The sequence below is a fragment of the Cynara cardunculus genome, assembly GCF_001531365.2.
Source record: "Cynara cardunculus var. scolymus isolate 2C chromosome LG 4, CcrdV1, whole genome shotgun sequence".
Classification (NCBI taxonomy): domain Eukaryota; kingdom Viridiplantae; phylum Streptophyta; class Magnoliopsida; order Asterales; family Asteraceae; genus Cynara; species Cynara cardunculus.
In genome coordinates, this window is record NC_037531.1 from 13,056,593 (window position 1) to 13,073,232 (window position 16,640).

Here is a 16,640-nt window from a genome sequence, read left to right on the forward strand (position 1 = left end):
CTATTTTGATATTTTTAAAATTATATAATTTAAAAGTTATTTTTATGAGTAATTATTTATTTGATAATAAAAAGATATTTACAATACATTAGTTTTATTTTTATCATGTATATGGTCCCTCTTAATAACACCATTAATTAATTCATGTAAACCATAGGGACCAAATTTTCATTTAACTCGAGATTATAATATAAATATATGTTTTAATGAAAATTTATTATTATTTTTGGCTAATTTCAATATTATACACAAAGCGATGCTAAAAATATAATGATTCGAAAAATGACTGAGATATTTATAAAATAACTTCAAAAACATAATCGCTTTTACAAAAGTAGTATTTCAACTCACAAAGTCATAATTATTTACAAAAAATTCACCTTACATATATTTTTTTAATTAATAAATCATTGAACTTCTAAAAATTGGTTACTTACATCATTCTAACCCAAAAAAATGTTACATATCACGACAATTGCAAGTTGCATGCTTCAAAATTGATATAAAAACAATGATATAAAAAATAATAAAATAATTAAACATTTATCTACGCAAACATTTATTCTTTAAAAAAATAAAGAGAACATTTTTATGTTCTATTTGGTTTCGTTTTTGTATTGTATTCGATAATGATATACAAATAACAAGGATTAAACATTTATTTATATAAATAACGACTTAAAAAAAGAAATAAAAGAGAAAAAGAAAAAAATTGATTAATAAATTATATTAATTAAATTGTAATATAAATATTTAAATAATAAAACGATAAAACCAAAAACCAAAGAAGCAAAATAAAATAATTCTAATAAAGTTAGAGGTGCTCTTAGCCCTAAAGGGAAGGGAATTAAGGAAAGAGAAAAGTGTGATGGGCTCATTTGTGGGCTTTTTGAAGCTTAGGCCCATTTAATGGATTCCATATATTTCATTATACATCTTTCTTTCATTCTTTTTTATTCAAAACATATTCAATTCGATTAATCCTAATTGAAAATCAACATTAATGAGATGAACCAAATTAATTTCTATATCAAACGCAATTCATGAGGTGGGGGCAAGATTAAAAATGAGGGTCCAGATACATTCTTAAACTTTTCACTTTAACTTTTATTTTCACATGATCCTTCGTCTATATATATATATATATATATATATATATATGTATGTATATATATATGTATGTATATATGTATGTATGTATATATGTATGTATGTATGTATGTATGTATATGTGTGTGTGTGTGTGTGTGTGTGTGAGGGGGGGGGGAGGGAAGTTCAAAGAAGAATATCCTTGTTTTATGAGAACGCAAGAACAATTATAGGCCTCCAAATTATTTAACTCTTAATTAAAATTAAAAAAGGAATAAACTAATTAATTAAGGATAATCATATGATTTCGTATTTATCTACAATTTTGGTGACATTCTTATCTTTAAAATCACATACATATAATATGTTAACTGGTATCAAATAATTATCACAACAAAATCACATAATAAATAAACAGAACGATGAATATAGATATGATAACACCCTACCCTAGTCATCCATGGTGGATCTTGGGAAAACAATGGTGTGTGAATGCTACTTCATGTGATTCAAACACACTCTACCATTACCACTGCAATATTCAACACAAATAAAAGAGGTATTTAATATCTTTTATTGCATTATTGCTTTTCTCCAAGTATTGTTCACTATTACAAGGAATAGAAGTTTGTACATGGCTTCGGGCGATCACGAATACCTGGACTAATCGTATCGTAGGTGAACCTTTATGGCTACAAAAGCTTTGTTTAGTGTTCTTACTGGTTGTAGTTAAATTAGCCTTGTTGAAGAGTCTATAGAATCAAGAATCATTCAAATCCGATGTGTTTCGAGTGTTCATAAACAAGCTCGAATGACACTAAAGACGAACATATAAAATTGCTTTACAGAAAGTAATATAATCGACTCAAAAATTGTTTGTCATGATTTTATACCTTCACATATCTAAAGGGAAACCATTAACCATAGATTTGGAGCTATAGGTACATCTTTGCTAACGGATGTCTACACAGGAGACCAGTAGAGAGCGGAGGGCCACCAGTGGTGTGCACGGTTTGAAGGATGACCCTAAACCGCTCAACATGATGATATGCTACAATGATTTCTCGTTGGTTACGTGAAACTCGAAAAGACGACGTACTCCGGTCTTGCGTTAACAGCAAAGTCTCTTTCCCTGCTACACCGAGAGTTCAAGACACGTTCATTATTAAACCTTGTAGATCAGAATGTTTATATTTTCTTTCACTAGAACTATCGAAAAAGAAAACATCTAACGAAAGGGTTGTAGTAGCAAGCGTACCCAGGATTTTACCATCTTTTGTCCGTCCACGAATGCAAGAAGCTCATCTTGTTTCATTAGAGCTTCATGTAAGGCCTATGGGAAAGGAAAGAACAAGTTTGATTGCAACAAATTTTCTGGTGGATAGGTTAAGACAACAAAATCAGCTTTATAAGATATCAAATATGTCTAAATTTTCTAAAAAACTGATTTATAAGGCTTAAGTTTACAAGACCAAACAATTGTTCATCCTATTAAAACCATTAGGTTTGTTTGTTAGCAGCTTATTTCCAAACATGTCCCTCCCTATTAAAAACCATAATCCTTGCATCTATACATAAACTCTACCAAACAAAAACCATCCCAATCTATACAAACAGATTGATCCACCCAGACATATCCATTCATGACTTAATGAAAAACCAACCAAATAGCCTTAAGAAGAGATAAGAAAAGGCCAACCTTTTTTGTAGCAATTAGCTCTGCTTCTAAAGCGTCTACACGACAAACTGCAGCATTGAGCAGTTCCTCCTTGTCGTTAGGCAGCTCCACCGATCTTGACTGCAAACTGTTGACCTTGGCTTCAAGCTCACCCAGTTTTTCCATAGCAGATGATAGATCTGTCTCCAATGGAGGAGACACCAGAGGACTTTGTGCCTCAAGAGTTGGTTTACTCATCAGAAGAATGGTTTTTTTTGCTAAATTAGATACTGAAACCCCGAGTTTATTGGTAATCTGGTATCCAACTGTTCCAATGAATGTAAGAAGGGATAAGAAGGACATCAAAGAGATCCAGATATGAGCACGAGTTCTGCCAGTAGCGATTTGTGCACCTGCAATGTGACATGATCCCCATGTAATACAAATGTTGTTAAGATCTATCAGCAATCGCCAATCGTAGCCTGCGACTAATGTAGATGTTGGAGAAACAAATGTGAGTTCTGCTGACCTCCCATTATGTCGGACTCTTGAAGTGGAGTTTCTTGCTTTAATCTTTCATCCACAACTCTATCGACTGGAATATCCTTTTCATACTGGAATAAAGCATTGGTACTAGCTTATTAAGATAAAAATGGACAAACCCATTATAGTTGAAATATAAGTGAAAGCATTTCATATATGACATAAAAGTTGGTGGAATTATAGAAACAAAATCCAAGTAATATAACCTTCTTCACACATGATCAAAAAGACAAAAAAGTAACAGGATTTAGCCGGTTATGGTAACATCAGCAGCTACCACACTTACTTCTTCAGAAACAGGAGCCAATCTTGGATCTGTAATACACTTTGTACCTTTAGGAGCGATCTCTTCAATTTCAGAAGCCGATTCTGCAGCAGATGCTTCACTGCTCTTCAGCTGATTCGATTAGAAAATAATAAAATTATTGAGGGAACTAATGTCAAGTCTAGTTACCAGTATGATGTATATAATAAAGGAAAGAGTATGCATGGCACGTAAAGAAGAAAATAATAGAAAACAATTGCCGAAGATGTCGGATAGAGCATACCACTGTGGAACGGTCTTCATCGTTCGTTATCCCCTCCCTACTTAATGTTGAAATTTCTTGGACTGAACATTTTGTTTTGCCACTAGAAACCATCTGCATGCATGCACCATGATCAAAATATGTAATATTTTAAAGTTATAACCATCACTTTTATGTGCTAAATATGATAATCAACAGCTAACAAACATTACCTGAAGTATATTGTGGTCTTGCCATGGCCCTTTATCAGATTGCAGACAACCCCCTTGCTCTGCACAGTTACAGCTTCCACCCAGAAATTCTGGCAACTCACTGTGAAAATACAACTAAGTAGCTCTAAGCTTATATGATACTTATATTTCCTAACTCGAGTGAAGGCTAAAGCAATATAAGATGATAGAATTGGTAAAGAACCCCCATTTTCATGTAGTAGATATTGGACAATTAAAGTGTAACATCTGAAATATATAATGACTAACCTTGAATCAATTACTTCAAGCAAGGTGCTTTTATATCTATGGCCAAGAACCTGAAACAAGGGATAATGAAAGACAAATCCAACTTTATATATAATTAATTCAGAAGCTTTTACAGCATAACCGATGATTATGAGCTTTTTTATAACTTACATGAATTTTGGATCTGGTTTTGGGATCAAGAAAGCTTTGGATTGCTTTCCAAAGCATTTTAAAGCCAGGACCAGCATTTATGATATACATACGGCCAAGGGTCTGCATATTTCAGTTTCCAGAGGTAAGGTTTCACATTAAATAAGGAATTGTGGAAAGAAAAAAGAGAAAGGTTGCCATCAGTTAGAAGTGTATGGTAAAACATACCTCAGGGTAGTAGTCATTATCAATTTGCTGCAACTTCTTGATAACATCTATAGCAGACCTAGTTAAGTTCTTCAAACCCTGATACATGAAAAATGAAGTACAAAACCAAACAATATTGTAAGAATATGAGAAACCCCATTAAATCACAGTTCAAAGAGCCCTTGGGCATAGAATGGAGGTTCCGACATATATTGGGGAGAAATGGTTCACGTCTAGCCGATGTGGAACTTTATCACACCCCCTCCAACAGAGGCTAGACGGGCAGAGATGTCTCAAAGTGTCGAGTCCATGTAGTGGTAGGCTTTGGCTCTGATATCATGTGAAAATATGTGGAACCCCAGTAGATTTCTCTCCAAAAAAGCTATTAGAACAGAGGTTCCAACATATATCGAGGAAAATTTTCCAGTCTACACGACGTGGGACTCTAACAAACATAAAGCAGGTATGTTATATAAGCTTATCTGCACATAGAGAATTAATAAGCATACCATGCCTTGAACATCTAAAATTGTTGTACCGGCAGTGATACGCCTCTTTGCAGCAACAGAGCAAGCTGGAAACCTGATAGCAGTAGTTCTCTCGAACCCCTGCACATGATACTTCACATACCTCTCCAATGTTGTTACTAGCATAACCTTGTCCGGATCAGCTTGTCCCAATAATTCTATATATATAGGCCTTCCCTCCTTATCTACACCATGATAGCCTTGAGGATAGTGCTGCAGAACTTCATTCAACTCTTTGAAGTCAAAATCCTGTCAAAGCATCGAGCATATGACTTGCAGAAACATTTTAAAAAGAATGGTTAATCTGTTGGTACCAAAGGCTATATCCCCTGACAATGATACAGTAACATGTGAATTAAGCTCTTATTGATAATTACCTCAAAAATACTGTCGGTACCAAAGGCTTTCCTCCACTGAAGCATGCTAACCCACATATGTTTTGATTTTTCAATATCAAAATTCCTGGCTTTTAAGAATCTGCAAGGTATTTGACACATCAACAATCTATAAAATCCAATAGCAAATAGCAGGAAAATCAATCCCTTTAGACACCAAGTCTAGCACCTATAGAAGAATATAAAACAGTTAAACCTATGGATGGCAAAGGTCCATGACACTCTTGTGATTCGATAGCTAATTCTTTGTACAGAGAAACTAAGTAATGTAGAATGTGGATAGCCAGTTGAACTGCATTGATGCAGGATCCCTGAACCAGCAGGATCAATGAATATGCCCTTCAGATACCCAAACCAGCAGGATCCCCATAAAGATATAAGAAACAAGCATTACCAATATCCAAAATTGAGCATCACTTTCAAATTTCTTGTTTAATTTTCAAATTCAGTACTTGATATGAATTACGAATTGTCACACAGAATTGTAAAAATATGATATCCAAAACCTATTTTTGTCTGAAGAGATAATTACAACTAGCACAGCTTGATATATTTCTTGTCTATAAGAAATAGCAATGGATATATTCATACATAACTAGCCGACAATGTGAAAAAATTTCCATCTATTTGCATATATAGACATGGACATAACAATATTACCTCAGCAGTGTAAAATAATCATCAAGTTTTGCAGGAAGCAACTCATCTGCTACCAGCATTCGCCGAAAACTGGCTACTGCATTTACCTCTTCAGGATCTCGTACATCTTCAATTGGAATGGAAACTTGGTTATTGTTTTTCTTCCTACTTCTCTTCCTAAGAGAGTGCTGAATTTTACTTGATGCATTCTTTGCTGCCTTCTTCAATGTTCCTATTTTACTCCTTTTTTCTTCTCCTGAGACTTCGAAGTCTGAGTTTTGTTCATTGCATTCATAATAAGTAGAGGTTCCTTCCCAGTCTGCAGAGTTAAGAGAAGCTTTAGCCAAGACAACACAGAAATCCCAAAAAAGATTCAGCAGGAGACTTAAGTAGAGGAGACAGAGGTACATCCATCACTACTTTCCATACAAGTACAAAAAAAAATGGAACATAAAATTTTGATTCCTTTGTATTATCTGGATGTAATTTTATTGTCAACATTAATAATTTTATTTAGCTTTGCCTAGTTCTAAGAAATCCATGCACCCTTGTGACTGCTCCTCAGAAAGCAATGTTACTCTTCCAACATATGCTTGGAAGAACAATGCAAAAGCTATTATGTTCGAGGATGTGAAGGTACATAGACTCAACAGCTTTTGACAGCATAAATTTGACTAAAATTATATCATTCCAACACTTCCCTTTTTCCTAGTTACCTTGGATCCGACATATGGCATGCTTATCCACAATTGGAAACAATATCATATAAGTCTGCCTTCATATCATGTGCAGTGTCAAGTTCACAATTATAAATAAGCTACGCCTTCTCACTGCTGGTTGGAGAAAGTCCCATTACAAGAAAATACCAAAGTGGTAGCATATATAATTATATATAATCTTGGAGATATAGCTCTCAATTATATAGTGGTATCTGTTAAAAAAGGAAAATATTATGATTGAGGAATTCATGGGATCAGCCAATGGTCAGCATCCTTTCCCAGAATTCAGTGATCAATCAACGATCTATTCTGCTCATTTACAGCTCCTCGACAGCCCTGTATTTCCTTTTATTTCTCTGTTGTAGTGCCTATTAATAAAGGCCTTTCTTTTCATTGTAAAAGACAGAAAAATCAATACAAGACACAACCCTCTGATTATCAATGTTAACATGGTATCAGAGCAGTGTTGAATGGTTCTAGGATCAAACAACACAGTTCTGCTCATCATCTACCAATCACCCACAAACTCTTTCTTACCAAGCTACCATGCCCAGTGACGAAGAGTTAACCATCCAAATCGCCAATCTCATCAAAAATGGTCTCAATTCCCAGCCCCAAAACCCAAAACAAAATCTGTCTGATAGTCTCAAAATTAGCCTCAACCTCAACCGTCAAAATTATGCTTTATGGGCTCGAATGATCAAAGTGGTAATAGGAGGAAAGTCAAAAGTCCTGCTAAGCCATTTATCCACAAATCCCCCAGAAACAACAGATGAGAAGAACGAGCAATGGGAGCAAGATGACCTGGTTGTCTTCTCGTGGCTTATACAAAACATAGAATCTGCCCTTGCTAGCAATTTGACCGAGTTTCCCATTGCAAAATCACTTTGGGATGCCCTGGTTATTACTTATACAATGGCAAGGACAAACTTCAAACATTTGACCTACATGTCAAGGCAAATGAAATCAAGCAAACTGGTATGTCTCTTGAAGATTTGTGGATCACGATGCAGGGGATCTGGGGAGAGATAGAAAGAAGAGACCCAAACCCCATGAAATGTGCAATTGACATCACGGCTTACAACAAAATTAGAGCCGAACAGAAATTGTTCCAATTTCTAAATGCCCTTGATCGCAAATACGATCCCATCAAAAGAGAAATCTTGCGATGGGATCCCTTGCCCTCAGCCAAAGAAGCCTATGCTGCCGTAAGAAAGGAAACCGCTCACCAACACATTCTTGGGGCAGCCTCAGGAGACACTTTCACAACAGGGCTTGGCGACCAGACTTGTAGTCACTGGGTCAAGCGAAACCAAGGGCTCGGGACTCATCGCAAAAGGTCAACGCCGGTCAGACCATGGACGAGGGGTGGGGCCATCATCCCGGATGGCTAAGTCACGATTGAAGTGCAGCCACTGTGGCATGATGAAACACACAAAAGACCAATGCTTCAAACTTGTGGGATACCCCGAATGGTGGACCGATGGCCACAAGAAGGGTAAAGATGGCAGCTGCCATGGGGAACCCGGAGATCACCAACAGCGGCGGAGACCACCAAAGAACCATTGGAAAAGAAAATGGATTTGGTTTTCTAGCAGCGGTGAATAAAGAAGAATCAGGTATAGGGTTTGAGAGTGTCCTCCCAAACCCTTCCATTTCTAGTACTTCAATTTCTAGAAGAATCATGTATAGGGTTTGAGAGTGTCCTCAAATTTCTGATTTATCAAAAGGGGAACCTCAAAATCCTGTTACCATTGGGGAGGTTAACATGGCAACGAACTATGGGGAAAATAATGATTCATGGATACTTGATTGTGGTGCTACCGACACCATGACATTTGAACTTTCTGATATGTGTTCAATGTCAAAACCTCGAAAATCTCAAATTCGTACCGCTAATTGGGAAATAGTTCAAGTGAGAGGAGGGAGTATTGAAATTTCACCAACCTTGAAGTTATCAAATTGTCTTTATGTCCCATCCTTATCTCATAAATTGTTATCCATCAGCCATGTTACAAAAGAACTAAATTGCATGGTTCTAATGCATCCTACCTTTTGTATCTTACAGGAAATCAGGACGGGAATGATTATTGGACGTGGCACTGAACGCCAAGGATTATACTACGTGGACGAAGTGACTCGACAAGGTACTGTGATGCTGGCTTATGGAACTATGAATAGGGAAGCATGGTTATGGCACAGAAGATTGGGACACCCATCGACTGGATGATTACATATCTTATTCCCTAAATTATTTCCTTCAAATAAAGTATTAAGTTGTGAAACTTGTGTTTTGGCCAAGAGTCATAAACATGTCTTCAAACCAAATAATACTAAGGTGGATTGTCCTTTTTCTTTGATTCATTCAGATGCGTGGGGACCAACAAAATTACCGGGGGACAAAACTTTCGGTATTTCTTGCTTTTTGTTGATGACTGCACCCGTATGACTTGGACGTATTTCATGACAAATAAATCCGAAGAGACATACAAATTCTACGATCTGATAATGGGGGAGAATTTGTTAACACCTCCATGAAAGAGTTTTGTCAAAAGAGGGGGATAATTCATCAAACCACATGTTCTCATTCCCCCGAACAAAAAGGTGTTTTCCGTATCCTTTTAGAAATAACCCGTGCCCTTCTAATTGAATCCAAAGTCCCGAGATCTTTTTGGCGTGAAGCCCTTGCCACCGCAGCCTATCTTATAAATCGTCTTCCAACCAAACCTCTTGACCTCAAAACCCCCCATCAAACATTGTCTGAATTCACTGAACTTCCTTCTACCTTTACCATCAAACCTCGTATCTTTGGTTGTTCTATTTTTGTCCACATACCAAAAACAGAACGTACCAAACTTGATCCATGCGCTGAGAAATGTGTCTTGTAGGTTATGGAGTCAACCAAAAAGGATACCGATGTTACAGTCCAAAAAGGCGTCACATGTTCACTACCATGAACTGTGATTTTCTTGAAACTGAATACTTCTACAGCACCCAACACACTGGTCAGGGGGAGAGTGAGTACGGTGACACATTGAGTTGGTTGAAATGGATGCCATCATCAGAAGAAATTAATCACAGTACCCAAACCAATTCATCACCACAATCCGCGACGCCAACAATCAGTGTTACAGAACATGATCCTCCCAACCTGACGTCCGAGGTAAGTAACTCCCAAACCCACGATAGCGTTGAGAATAATGGCCTCTCTTCTTCTTCTTTGTCTAACTCTCAAACCCATGAGAATGTTGACACTTTTGATTCATCTAACCATGAGATAGAGCAGGATGTCCCATTACAGGATGAACAAGAAAATCAAATACAAGCCGAGTCTACTGAAAGATATGTTCTCCCTCCAAGGACTAACAGAGGAGTTCCTCCAAAAAGATATTCTCCTGAAAAGGAGGCTCGGAGTTCAAGTTATCCTATGGCAAACATAGCCAAAGGGAACTTATCAAAAGAAGCCAAGGCATTTGCAACCTCATTATATTCTGAAGAAATCCCAACCACCATCGAGCAAGATTTACAATCGGAGAACTGGAGAAAAGCAATACAAACGGAGATGGATGCACTAACGAAAAACGATACATGGGAAAAATGTATCCTCCCATTTGAAAAAAACCCGGTGGGATGTTGTTGGGTTTTCACTGTAAAACACAAGCCGGATGGAACCGTTGAAAGATACAAAGCCCCGGTTAGTAGCCAAAGGGTACACTTAGACATATGGGATTGATTACTCCGAGACCTTTTCTCCGGTGGCCAAAATTGACACGATTAGGGTTCTCTTCTCAATAGCTGCAAATGAAGGATGGCCACTCCATCAGTTTGACGTGAAAAATGCTTTTCTACATGGAGAGCTTAAAGAAGAAGTCTATATGGAAGCTCCTCCTGGATTCACAGGAAACTTTAACCCTAGGGAAGTTTGTCGTCTGAAGAAATCACTCTATGGATTGAAACAATCCCCCCGAGCTTGGTTTGGCAGGTTCACTTTGGCTATGAAGAGATATGGGTTTAAACAGAGTAATTCAGATCATACTTTGTTTATCAAACGAAGAGACAAACTCATAACCTGCTTAATTATCTATGTTGATGATATGRTAATTACAGGGAACGATGAAGAAGAAATGACAAAGCTAAAGACAAACTTGTTCACAGAATTCGAGATGAAAGACTTGGGCAGACTTAAATACTTCCTTGGCATTGAAGTACGAAGGTCAAAACAAGGGATTTTCATTTGCCAGAAAAAATATATCCTTGACTTGTTGGCAGAAATAGGGATGATCGATTGCAAACCCACGGATACTCCTATGGTTGTAAATCAAAAACTTCATGAAGGAGCGAAGTTGGCAGACAAAGGGAGATACCAACGGATGGTGGGAAAGTTGATTTATCTTTCACATACCCGTCCAGATATTGCCTACGCTGTAAGTCAATTCATGCATCAACCTCAAGTCGCTCATATGGAAGCAGTGTGGAGATTATTAGATATCTCAAGGGAACGTCTGGTCATGGAGTTCTATTCAAATCAAATGGGCACTTAAAAACTCAAGTATATACGGCTGCAGATTGGGCAGGAGATAAAGGAAATTGAAGATCGACATCCGGTTACTTCACTCTAGTCGGTGGGAATCTTGTCACATGGAGAAGCAAAAAACAGAAGGTGGCAGCTCTTTCAAGCGCTGAAGCAGAATTCATAGGGATAGCACGGGGATTAGCAGAAGTTTTATGGATTCGAAAACTGTTGAAAGAGGTTGGTTTCTCCCCTAAAGAAACTAGCAGAATCATGTGCGATAATGAAGCCGCCATCCAAATATCAGAAAACCCAGTTCAACATGATCGAACAAAACATGTGGAAGTGGACAGACACTTCATTAAAGAAAAAATGGAAGCAAAGATCATTGAATTACCATTTGTTCGATCAGAAGACCAGCCGGCCGACATTCTGACAAAAGCGGTTAACGGGAGAATCTTCAGCAATTGTTTGGTCAAGTTGAATTTTGGAAATCCCACTATTCAACTTGAGGGGGAGTGTTAAAAAAGGAAAATATTATGAGCATCCTTTCCCAAAATTCAGTGATCAATCAACGATCTATTCTGCTCATTTACAGCTCCTTGATAGCCTTGTATTTCCTTTTATTTCTCTGTTGTAGTGCCTATTAATAAAGGCCTTTCTTTTCATTGTAAAAGACAGAAAAATCAATACAAGACACAGCCCTCTTATTATCAATGTTAACAGTATCTCTCTAGAGGCCAGTTCCTCATAGTCGCACAAATAGATTTTAAGATGACTGAACCCTTTCTCATCAAGTCATGATAAGCAATTTTATAGTTAGGATTCACGTATAATTATTGCAAATTTGCACCCAAGATCAGATTGAATACAGGTCAGAGGGTGAGACAAGGGAGAGGGACAGCATGGTGGCAGTTAGATTACCAGGGCCTTATGTCCGACAGAGGGTTGTGTTAGTTTTTCTACCTTTCATGTCTACTTTTGTTTCTACTTGTGTGACATGTTTGCTATAAACTAGTCTTAGATTTTCCTCTTGTAATTGTAGCTTTTTGTACCGTGCTTTGTGATTTCTTGTTTGCTTGACCTATTCCCCTTGGCCCTTACATCTGTCCCTGATGCATTTTCTATTTACTGTTCCCATTGCTTATTGGCACACACTCTCACCTGTAGCTTGTTCGCATCTTTACTTTTAATTTTTGTTTTGCAAGCCGGGGATCTTCACAAAATAACAGCATCTCCACCCCCATGGGGTAGAGGCAAGATCTACGTATATCATACCTTGCTACCTCTATGTGGGATTATCTAGGCCCGTTTGGTTTTATCAGACTGAATACACATTCTTAAGTCCATATCTGTATCCCAAAGTCAAATTTGTAGGGAAAGCATGTAACTTAATGCATGTTCTCTCGTCAAAAAAATGAAAATGGTATGTTAGCCGGTTGCAATGGATTTACTCATTTCTTGACAATGACATGAAGAACATAAAAGGTCAGAATTCAAGAAGAATTGGCTTGCATTAGAAACAAAGCCCTCATGTCCTTCAAAACTATCAAAAGAATGCTCTTCTTCAGTATAGAACTTGAACCAGTAGTATCTTCCATCAATCAGAAGAATGGTGGATTAAAATGTATAACCAAAGTCGGATTACTCACTCGTATCCATAGGGGTGCACATGGGTTGGGTTGGGACTTAGGAGGTTTGAGGTCATTGAACAACCCAAATTGTAACCATGCCATTCAACCCTCTTTAAATTTATAACCCAACCCACGTGATGTCGATGTGGGTCGGGTGGTTTTTGAACGTAATTTAGAAAAAATGATTATATTACAATTTCAAACCAAAAAGAAAGCAGTAGATACTTAACCACTCAAAAATATTACACCGTCCAAGTTTTTCTAAATGTCTAAACATAAGTTTCAAATTCGGATTTCAAAACCTGGTATTTTTCAAGTGCAAAATTCATGTGGACTAAACCCTCATATTCTGTATTTCGAGTACTTGTTATAAGATTAACGTGGCCACTGATTTGTTATTGCACGAATTTAGGATGCCAAATTTAGAACTAACAAATCAGAAGTACATCTGTTAAGGAGCATGTGATATGCAGTTCTTTATTTCTTTTTCTCGTTTTTGATAATTGTGGCCGTCCGACCTCTGGTGCGATATGGAAAATGGCTGGCTATAACCAACCGACAACCATCTCAAAATTCTCAGCCAAACGGATCAAAAATAGGCTGCAAACCATTAATCCACAAGCACACATGTCCAGATTAATTGACATTCAAACCATGAAATTAACATAGCCCCTAATCCATAAACTACTTATCAGTAAGTGCGTGAGAAGAGCAATAAACTAGGAACAAATTTACAAAATCAAAAGACGAAATGAAACACTCACAATTATGAGGAACGAATCGTTCATCTGCTTCAGACATACCAATAAGTTGTCCAGTAATAGGCAGAGTGCAAAGTCACAAAGAAACTGAAAGAAACGCGGCGGCGTTTGGCGGTGGCGGTGGCGGTCGGTGGGGAAACTTGCAACCCCTCCGGTGCGAGTCTGGACGTTGCCTATAAAGCAGTTGATGGCGTCTTCATCTGATTAATGTATTTATTGGTTTTGCTATTTCCTTTTTTTATGTGGCGGGAGTTTTACTTTAAATTACAATGTTTACCCTTGTATATTTAATGAAGCCTAGAATTGAGATTTTATCCATTTAAAAGTACTAGTTTTGTATCCATGCAATGTGACGGGAGTCATGAATTTTTAACGATTTTGAAGTTTCATTGGTTTTATTAGAGAAGATTTAACGATGATATAAGTTATACCTAGTCTTTACATATTAATAAAATTTGAATAAATAAGAATTACGGTTCCAACATATTTAAACGACTCCACAAATGTGTTCGATTTACACCAAGAGCAAGAATCAAGAGATTGAGAGCAAGACCGAGAGTTTTAGTACAATTGAATGAGAGATGAATGATAGAGCTTTTAATAACTCATGGTGAATATCAATTTGAATCTCACCTTGGGGGAAGACATACGGGTATGAGAGGGTGAAGGCATGAGTGAAATGTGTCAAAAGTATCTTGCGAACATGAAAAAAAAAGGTAATAATGTGCATTGGTAACTTGTACTATATGTTAGTTTAATTGTAGATTAAGAGATTTTAAGACTGAATGCATAAAGTAGTAGTATTTAATTAATTATGACTTATGAGTTGTTTTTAATACTTTGTGCATAAATGTATAGTACTTTGTGCATTAAAAATTGTTTTTAAGACTTTTGATAAATCTAATTTCTAAAGTAGTATAGATTAGAAGGGTACTTGAACAATTCAATTTGATACATCTTGATTTTAATATTTTATTTTATTTTTTGTCGTTGTCTATGTTATAATATGGTTTTATGTGGTTTGACTAACCGATAATGTTTTTATATTTAAATAAAATACAAATTTAAAAAAAATATCGATATTATTATTAAATTAACTACTTATAAGTTCTCGATTTTTATGTAATTTCTTTAATTTAATTTTTTTATAATTAATTTAGGTTTAAGAGCGAGGTAATTTATTTTCCGTTTAATAATATAATTTTTTATAAAWATAATAATTARGTATTWTRTTAKAACTCAATGATTATTCTAATTATATTTTAGAGTTTTTATACTTAATATAAAAATGAGATGTTTATTTTATATTTGATTATATTTATCTGCAGTTAGTTAAACTAATTCAAATATAAAGTTTTAATAAGTTGTACTTATGCACAGTAACTTGTAATCTCGAAGTTTAAGTAATATGTATTAATAAACAGTATTTGGTACATAAAAAATATTTTTTACGAATTTTTTTTGTCAAACCTTTATAATATAATACGGATATAAATGTTGTATGAAATTATACTTGATTTATCATAAAAAATATATTATACTTCTAAATTATATTTGATAAAGGAAGGGGGTAAACAAGCCAAAAAGGATTGCGTGTTTTGTTCAGTGGGAAGGAAATTGCTACTTGTTGATGTGAACTATAGGAATATGCGCATCACCACAAGAATCTCTATTTACTTGTAACAGAACGGTACTCATATAATGCAGCAAGATACATCTCGATTTTAATATTTTATTTTATTCTGTTTTCGTCGATGTTATAATACGATTTTATGTGGTACCGAAAAAACGATAATATATTTATTTTTTGAATAAAATATAAATTTGAAGGTATCATAAAATTTTGAACAAAAATATATCGATTTTTATATCAAATTAAATATTTAAAATTTCCTTTTTTTTGTGTAATTTCTTTAATTCTATTTTTTATTATAAATATAATTGAAATTTATAATGAAGTCATTTATTTTTAGTTTAATAATATAATTCTTTTATAAAGATAATATTTAGTATTTTTGAATTCAATGATTATCCTAAATATATTTTAGATTATGTAGTTAGTTACATAAATTGAAACATGGAGCTTTAATAAGTTGTACATATGGACAATTTACTTGTAATCTTGAATTGTAAGTAATATGCATCAATAAACAGTATTTTACACATAAAAAGTGTTTTTTAAGAGTTTTTTGTCAAATGCTTTATAATATAGTATAAATACTTGTATTGATATTTATATCCAGTCCTCGTAAGAGGTTTTTTTTTTCATTTGTGCGTGTTTTGATGAAGGGGTGGGGCATTTTAGTCATTTTGTTTTCATGTAAACAGTACTTTACGCATAAAAAGTTATCGTGTTTTAATATAATTTATTTAATTTAAAATTTTATTGTAATTAGATATTTTGTATTAAAAAATAAAGATGTATATTTATTTAGTTTTAATGATGGAGTGTTTTTTTTAGATAAATAATATGTATTTAATAAATGATAAGAGTACTTTCAACGTTATATTTATTAGATACTAGAAGCGTACTCGCGCAATACATCGAGATACATCGTGATTTTAATATTTCATTTTATTCTTTATCTCAGTCGATATTATAATATAGCTTTATGTGATTTTGAGAAAGCGATGATGTTTTTATTTTTGAAAAAAAATATATGTTTGAAGATATCATAAAATTTTGACAAAAATATATCGATATTAGTATCAAATTAACTATTTGAAATTCCTCATTTTTTTGTGTAATTTTTTAATTCAATTTTTTTATAAATTAATTTATGTACAATAACGAAGTAATTTATATTTGGTTTAATAATATAAT

At 35.0% G+C, this 16,640-nt stretch overlaps 1 protein-coding gene across 5 annotated transcripts; it reads right to left on the reverse strand.

Annotated features, from left to right (window-relative positions):
• Positions 1-1,703: 1,703 nt before the first annotated feature.
• On the reverse strand, positions 1,704-13,972 carry LOC112511104 (phosphatidylinositol/phosphatidylcholine transfer protein SFH6-like). 5 transcript variants are annotated; one of them, XM_025116545.1, is made up of 14 exons: positions 8,379-8,453; positions 6,214-6,511; positions 5,536-5,635; positions 5,141-5,407; positions 4,653-4,730; positions 4,446-4,547; positions 4,296-4,345; positions 4,029-4,128; positions 3,838-3,930; positions 3,576-3,686; positions 3,276-3,360; positions 2,789-3,159; positions 2,348-2,422; positions 1,704-2,224 (listed from the first exon to the last, which is right to left on the reverse strand). In XM_025116545.1, exons 2-14 carry the CDS (start codon positions 6,270-6,272, stop codon positions 2,201-2,203), a joined length of 1,515 nt encoding a protein of 504 aa, XP_024972313.1. In that variant the 5' UTR covers positions 6,273-6,511; positions 8,379-8,453; the 3' UTR covers positions 1,704-2,200. The 5 variants fall into 5 exon arrangements, with proteins under 5 accessions (XP_024972313.1, XP_024972311.1, XP_024972308.1 ...); XM_025116543.1 differs by lacking the exon at positions 8,379-8,453 and adding an exon at positions 6,909-8,354 and having other exon boundaries at positions 2,789-3,072; XM_025116540.1 differs by lacking the exon at positions 8,379-8,453 and adding an exon at positions 6,909-8,352.
• Between the last annotated feature and the right edge of the window lie 2,668 nt (positions 13,973-16,640).